The sequence below is a fragment of the Entelurus aequoreus genome, linkage group LG18 (assembly GCF_033978785.1).
Source record: "Entelurus aequoreus isolate RoL-2023_Sb linkage group LG18, RoL_Eaeq_v1.1, whole genome shotgun sequence".
Classification (NCBI taxonomy): Eukaryota; Metazoa; Chordata; class Actinopteri; order Syngnathiformes; family Syngnathidae; genus Entelurus; species Entelurus aequoreus.
Genome location: NC_084748.1, coordinates 2,864,322 through 2,872,547, shown reverse-complemented (window position 1 = coordinate 2,872,547; position 8,226 = coordinate 2,864,322). Strand labels below are relative to the sequence as shown.

The 8,226-nt window shown below is 39.0% G+C and overlaps 1 protein-coding gene across 1 annotated transcript in view; it reads left to right on the top strand.

Annotated features, from left to right (window-relative positions):
• The window catches only part of LOC133633676 (RNA-binding protein 47-like), a 91,747-nt gene extending 84,238 nt beyond the window's left edge, over positions 1–7,509 (top strand). The window contains exons 6-7 of the mRNA XM_062026294.1: positions 4,650–4,840; positions 6,271–7,509. Coding sequence (XP_061882278.1) covers positions 4,650–4,840; positions 6,271–6,525 — 446 coding nt within the window. The 3' untranslated portion in view covers positions 6,526–7,509. The remainder of the gene's footprint in view (positions 1–4,649; positions 4,841–6,270) is intronic.
• Positions 7,510–8,226: the final 717 nt, after the last annotated feature.

Here is an 8,226-nt window from a genome sequence, read left to right as displayed (position 1 = left end):
CGTACTATAGAGCGCACCAGTATATAATATAAGCCACACCCACTAAATTTCAGAATCATTTTTTTCTCCATATATAAGCCGCACCGGACTATAAGTCGCAGAGACATACCTTGTAAAATGAGTTATATTGTTCATTTACATACCTTAATTGTTTCCAAACGGTGATCTGTAACACGGCAGTAAAACGGCTGATCGGACAAAACATAAGTCATGGTCATGGACCCGCTAGCTGCGCAAGCTAGCTCTCCAATCAGCTAAACAGACTCAATAACTCCGCGGTGACGTTTTGGTGAATTTACTGAGGAATTTGTCAAACTGAAACCATACAAAAAGCATTCCGTTGTAAAATAATAATACTAACACGGACACTTGTAGATCTGTTAGCATATTGGCTAATGCTAACGACGCTAGCGTCATGACATTACGATAGCACGTACAAATATGCATGAAAACACTCCCTCAGACATCACACATGGGACGCTTTAATAGTAAGAATTGTTGTCGTTATATTGTAACTAACTGTATTTTGTAACACGGCAGTAAAACGGCTGATCAAACAAAACATAAGTCATGGTCATGGACCCGCTAGCTGCGCAAGCTAGCTCTCCAATCAGCTAAACAGACTCAATAACTCCGCTGTGACGTTTTGGTGAATTTACTGAGGAATTTGTAAAACTGAAACCATACAAAAAGCATTCCGTTGTAAGATAATAATACTAACACGGACACTTGTATATCTGTTAGCATATTGGCTAATGCTAACGACGCTAGCGTCATGACATTACGATAGCACGTACAAATATGCATGAAAACACTCCCTCAGACATCACACATGGGACGCTTTAATAGTAAGAATTGTTGTCGTTATATTGTAACTAACTGTATTTTGTAACACGGCAGTAAAACGGCTGATCAAACAAAACATAAGTCATGGTCATGGACCCGCTAGCTGCGCAAGCTAGCTCTCCAATCAGCTAAACAGACTCAATAACTCAGTTTTGGTGAATTTACTACGGAATGTGTGAAAGTGAAACAATACAAAAAGCAGGTCCAGGAAGGTGAACATTCTAAGTGTAGTCCTGGTCCTGGATGGTGAACATTATAGGTGTAGTCCTGGTCCAGGAAGGTGAACATGAACATTCTTGGTGTAGTCCTGGTCCAGGAAGGTGAACATGAACATTGTAGGTGTAGTCCTGGTCCAGGAAGGTGAACATGAACATTCTAGGTGTAGTCCTGGTCCAGGAAGGTGAACATGAACATTCTAGGTGTAGTCCTGGTCCAGGAAGGTGAACATTCTAAGTGTAGTCCTGGTCCTGGATGGTGAACATTATAGGTGTAGTCCTGGTCCAGGAAGGTGAACATGAACATTCTTGGTGTAGTCCTGGTCCAGGAAGGTGAACATGAACATTGTAGGTGTAGTCCTGGTCCAGGAAGGTGAACATTCTAGGTGTAGTCCTGGTCCAGGAAGGTGAACATTCTTGGTGTAGTCCTGGTCCAGGAAGGTGAACATGAACATTGTAGGTGTAGTCCTGGTCCAGGAAGGTGAACATTCTAGGTGTAGTCCTGGTCCAGGAAGGTGAACATTCTTGGTGTAGTCCTGGTCCAGGAAGGTGAACATGAACATTCTTGGTGTAGTCCTGGTCCAGGAAGGTGAACATGAACATTCTAGGTGTAGTCCTGGTCCTGGAAGGTGAACATTCTAGGTGTAGTCCTGGTCCAGGAAGGTGAACATGAACATTCTTGGTGTAGTCCTGGTCCAGGAAGGTGAACATGAACATTGTAGGTGTAGTCCTGGTCCAGGAAGGTGAACATTCTAGGTGTAGTCCTGGTCCAGGAAGGTGAACATTCTTGGTGTAGTCCTGGTCCAGGAAGGTGAACATGAACATTCTAGGTGTAGTCCTGGTCCAGGAAGGTGAACATTCTAGGTGTAGTCCTGGTCCAGGAAGGTGAACATTCTTGGTGTAGTCCTGGTCCAGGAAGGTGAACATGAACATTGTAGGTGTAGTCCTGGTCCAGGAAGGTGAACATTCTAGGTGTAGTCCTGGTCCAGGAAGGTGAACATTCTTGGTGTAGTCCTGGTCCAGGAAGGTGAACATTCTAGGTGTAGTCCTGGTCCAGGAAGGTGAACATGAACATTCTTGGTGTAGTCCTGGTCCAGGAAGGTGAACATGAACATTGTAGGTGTAGTCCTGGTCCAGGAAGGTGAACATTCTAGGTGTAGTCCTGGTCCAGGAAGGTGAACATTCTTGGTGTAGTCCTGGTCCAGGAAGGTGAACATGAACATTCTAGGTGTAGTCCTGGTCCAGGAAGGTGAACATTCTAGGTGTAGTCCTGGTCCAGGAAGGTGAACATTCTTGGTGTAGTCCTGGTCCAGGAAGGTGAACATGAACATTCTAGGTGTAGTCCTGGTCCAGGAAGGTGAACATTCTAGGTGTAGTCCTGGTCCAGGAAGGTGAACATTCTTGGTGTAGTCCTGGTCCAGGAAGGTGAACATGAACATTCTAGGTGTAGTCCTGGTCCTGGATGGTGAACATTCTAGGTGTAGTCCTGGTCCAGGAAGGTGAACATGAACATTCTTGGTGTAGTTCTGGTCCAGGAAGGTGAACATGAATATTGTAGGTGTAGTCCTGGTCCAGGAAGGTGAACATTCTAGGTGTAGTCCTGGTCCAGGAAGGTGAACATGAACATTCTTGGTGTAGTCCTGGTCCAGGAAGGTGAACATGAACATTCTAGGTGTAGTCCTGGTCCTGGAAGGTGAACATTCTAGGTGTAGTCCTGGTCCAGGAAGGTGAACATTCTAGGTGTAGTCCTGGTCCAAGAAGGTGAACATGAACATTCTAGGTGTAGTCCTGGTCCTGGAAGGTGAACATTCTAGGTGTAGTCCTGGTCCAGGAAGGTGAACATGAACATTCTAGGTGTAGTCCTGGTCCTGGAAGGTGAACATGAACATTCTTGGTGTAGTCCTGGTCCTGGAAGGTGAACATGAACATTCTTGGTGTAGTCCTGGTCCTGGAAGGTGAACATGAACATTCTAGGTATAGTCCTGGTCCAGGAAGGTGAACATGAACATTCTTGGTGTAGTCCTGGTCCTGGAAGGTGAACATGAACATTCTAGGTATAGTCCTGGTCCAGGAAGGTGAACATGAACATTCTTGGTGTAGTCCTGGTCTGAACACGAGTACTATCTGAGTCTGACATCTTTTAAATACCTGCTACTTCCTGTTCTTCACTGAAGTCACAATATTGCATCATCACCTTGCAAAACTCTGTGGTTATTCAATACTTTGATCATGGTTTACTTTCATAAATCGCTTCTTTCTCTTTCAGTCAAGACTGGAATCCAAATTCTAACCAGTTTCTCAAAAATATATCATTTCTGACACAAAAATAATGCAGTATTTTATAAATGTTTATTTACACACCTTAATTGTTTCCAAACAGTGTCTGTAACAGGGCAGTAAAACGGCTGGTCAAACAAAACAGAAGTCATCGTCATGGACCCGCTAGCTGCGCAAGCTAGCTCTCCAATCAGCTAAACAGACTCGATAACTCCACGGTGACGTTTTGGTGAATTTACCAAACTGAAACAATAATAACCCTTTATTTGTAAAAAGCACTTTACATTGAGTAAACAACCTCAAAGTGCTACAGTGTATTAAAAAAATTTTTTTTTTAAATTATATATATATAATAAAAAATAAATAAAAATAAAAACTAGAACAGCCAAATAGCTAGAACTAGTATGCATATATCTAAAAAGAAAAAATATTTTTTTTAAAAAGAAGGGTTTTTAAGCCTTTTTTAAAAGCATCCACAGTCTGTGGTGCCCTCAGGTGGTCAGGGAGAGTGCTCCACAGACTGGGAGCGGCGGAGCAGAAAGCCCGGTCACCCATTGTTCGTAGCTTTGAATGCCATTGTAAGTTAATAATACTAACACAGACACTTGTAAATCTGTTAGCATTTTAGCGAATGCTAACAACGCTAACTTCAGTACATTACCACAGCACGTACAAATATGCATGAAAACACTCAACAAATAGTTGTAGTTGTATTGTTAAAACTTAAAAACTTTGCTTTAAGTGATGAACGAAGAATCCATACGAGGAGAAACGTGTAGAAAACGGAGTGGTCAGTCTAAACAGAAAGGTAATGCAGTGAACTCGTCCAAAAGAACGACACACCTTACCAGTGTCTATGCTTGTTTTCTTTCAACTATTTGGCCGGCGACGTAGAAAAAAATCCATAAATTAGCCGCACCGTTTTAAGAGTCGCAGAGTTCAAAGCGTAGGAAAAACGTCCGGATTTTAGGGTATTTATTCATTGGAAGCTTTGATTTTGCACTGTAGTCTGTAGTAATAATGTGATGAAGCAAAAAAAGGGTGAAACCATGACTGAGGTGGGTGTGTATGCATGTTTGTGTCGTCCAATCACACGCCAACTAACACCGTGTGTCGTCCAATCACACTCCAACTACCACCTTGTCCTCCATTCCACCTTTTGTCTTGTGTGTCTTTCCTGTGTGTCTTTTTGAGCATGGGTGGATGTACCGTATGTGCTGGTCTTCTTACCTGCAGCACCTAGACCACAATAGATCTGTAGCTAGTGCCGCCGCCCCAGACGCGGCTCACCTCTCTCTCGTCTGTTGGCAGTGGCGTTGCCCGCTCTGGCCGGGCAGTACCCCATGTTCAGCGCGGCGCCTGCAGCCAAGCTGATGGAGGAGGGTAAAGTGCACCCCATGGAGCACCTGATGAACCCTCTGGCCTTGCAGCACCCGGAACACACGGCCGCCCCTGCTGCTGCCGCCACCGTGCTGCCGGTGTCCACTCCTCCCCCTTTTCAGGTCAGCCAAAGTTGATGGAGTTTGTAGGGCACCATTGAATAAAAAATAAAATAAATACATAGATGTAAATAGATAAAATAAATAAATGAATATGATGAATAATAAATACACTAAATAAATAGTCAATAAATAAACTGAATAAATAGTTATGATAAAAAAGTAAAAATAAATCAATGAAATAACTAAAATTAAAGAAATAAATATATATAAAAACTGGAATAAATAAATAGAGGTACATTAAATAATAACAAAAATGTAAGAAATAAAGAGATACACATAAATACAATAAATAAATGGATATAATAAATTACTTAAATAATATATGAAATAAATACATAGACTTTATAAATAAATTAAACAACTAGATATAATAAATAAATAAAATGATAAATACAATTAAAGGAAAAAATAGATGTAATAAAAAGAATATATCAATAGATAAATAAAATGAAAAATCAAATAAATAAATAGATATAATAAATACAATAAATAAATAAAGTTGTAAATGAAATAAATAAATAGATAAAATAATTACAATAAATAAATACAAAGGTAAAATAAATAAATAAACTAATTAAATAGATATTAAAAAAATATATAATATACACATAAAATAAATATACATAATAAATAAATAAATACAATAATAAATAGATATTCATAAAATAAAATACATAAATAGATATAAATAAAATATGTACATTGAATAAAATAGATGTAAATAAATAAATTAATATGATAAATAAATACAATAATTGATCAAATAAACAAATAATCAATAGATGGACTAAAGAAATAGTTATGATAAAAGATCAAATAAATAAATAAAATGATAAATACAATTAAAGAAATAAATATACATAAAACAGAATAAATAAATAAAATAAGTACATTAAATAGTAAATTAAATAAATAAATATATACAACTAAATATTACAAATACATTGATATAATCAATCACATAAATAAAGAGACATAATAAATAAACTAAATAAATAAGTATAATAAACCAATAAATAAAATGATAAATAAAATTAAATAATAAATAGATGTAATAAATAGAATAAATAAATAGATACAATAAACAAATCAATCAAATGATAAATCAATAGATAAATAAATACAATAAATAAATACAATTATAAATAAAATAAATAAATAGATATATTAAATAAATGATAAATATATAAATAAATGATAAATAAATACATATAATAAATAAATGATAAATAAATAGATATAATAAATAAATTATAAATATATAAATAAATGATAAATAAATACATATAATAAATAAATGATAAATAAATACATATAATAAATAAATGATAAATATATAAATAAATGATAAAGTTATAGATATACAGTAAATAAGTAGAAAACTTGTATTGTATGCTGTACTAATAAATACGCCGCTGTCGTCCATCCAGGGTCGCCCCATCACTCCCGTCTACGCCATGGCCCACAGCGTGCCCCGCATCTCAGCGGCGGCGGCCGGCGGCCTCTACGGCGCGAGTTACATCCCCATCACAAACTACGCCGCCAACACGGCGGCTCTGGCCGCCCTGCAGAAGAACGCGGCGGTGGCGGCCGCGGCGTACGGAGGCTACGCCGGCTACGCCGTGCCGCAGGCCTTCCCCGCCGCCGCCTTCCAGATGCCCCTCCCAGACATCTACCAGTATTGATGCGCCCGCCGTGAGTCCCAGGGCCTTCTCCTGCTGCTGCCTGGCACTGCATCTTTGGGACTTCACACACGCCATCTTGTCCACACAGGTGGTCTACTTATGTGTGTGTGGGGGGGGGGGGCAACATCTCTCACCCCCCCGCCAGCATCAGTTGCTATAGCAACAAGACCTGAAGGTACATTGAAGTATTTATGAAGAGAAGACATATTTAACTTGGAGGATTATTAATACTCTCAGATATTCAATACTAAACATATTATTCAGACTAAAGGACCTTCTAGAACACGGGTGTCAGACTCTGAGGGCCACATCGTTTTTATGGGCCGCTTGGAACCCGGAAGAATTGATGAATATACAAGTCACCCCATGACATGATTACACCATTGTCTGGGCCACATGTGTCATACTCAAGACCGAACCTGGCCCGCCACATCAAATTATGTGATATGCCTCGTTATTTTATGTGGCCTGCCGCATCATTTTATGTGATATGCCTCATTTTTAAGTGGCCTGCCACATCATTTTATGTGATATGACACATTAATTTTAAGTGGCCTGTGATATGACGCATTAATTTTAAGTGGCCTGCCACATCATTTTATGTGATATGCCTATCCACCCATCCATTTTCTACCGCATGTGTATGACGCAATATTTACATGGCCTGCCACATAATTTTATGTGATATGCCACATTAATTTATATGGACCGCCACATGATTTTATGTGATATGCCTCATTTTTAAGTGGCCTGCCACATCAATTAATGTGATATGACACATTAATTTATGTGGCCTGCCACAACATTTTATGTGATATGACGCATTTATTTTAAGTGGCCGGCCACATCATCTTATGTGATATGACGCAATAATTTATGTGGCCTGCCACATCATTTTATGTGATATGCCACATTAATTTATATGGACCGCCACATCATTTTATTTGATATGCCTTGTTAATTTATGTGGCCTGCCGCGTAATTTTATGTGATATGCCTCATTTTTAAGTGGCCTGCCACATCATTTTATGTGATATGACACATTAATTTTAAGTGGCCTGTGGTATGACGCAATAATTTACATGGCCTGCCGCATAATTGTATGTGATATGCCACATTAATTTATATGGACCGCCACATGATTTTATGTGATATGCCTCATTTTAAGTGGCCTGCCACATCAATTAATGTGATATGACACATTAATTTAGGTGGCCTGCCACATCATTTTATGTGATATGACGCATTTATTTTAAGTGGCCTGCCACAACATTTTATGTGATATGACGCATTTATTTTAAGTGGCCGGCCACATCATCTTATGTGATATGACGCAATAATTTATGTGGCCTGCCACATCATTTTATGTGATATGCCACATTAATTTATATGGACCGCCACATCATTTTATGTGATATTCCTTATTAATTAATGTGGCCTGCCGCATAATTTTATGTGATATGATGCATTAATTTATGTGCTCTGCCGCTTCATTTTATGTGGTCCTGTTGCATCATTATGTTTTCCACCGCATCATTTTACGTGGCCTGCCGCATCATTATATCTCGTCTATCACTTCGTTTTAAGTGGCCCGCCACGTCATTTTATGCGTCCCGCCATCATTTTACGTGTCCCGCCACGACACGTGGCCTTCATCATTTTGAAGTGGCCCCCAGGAATTTGACACATTGGCCTATCCCC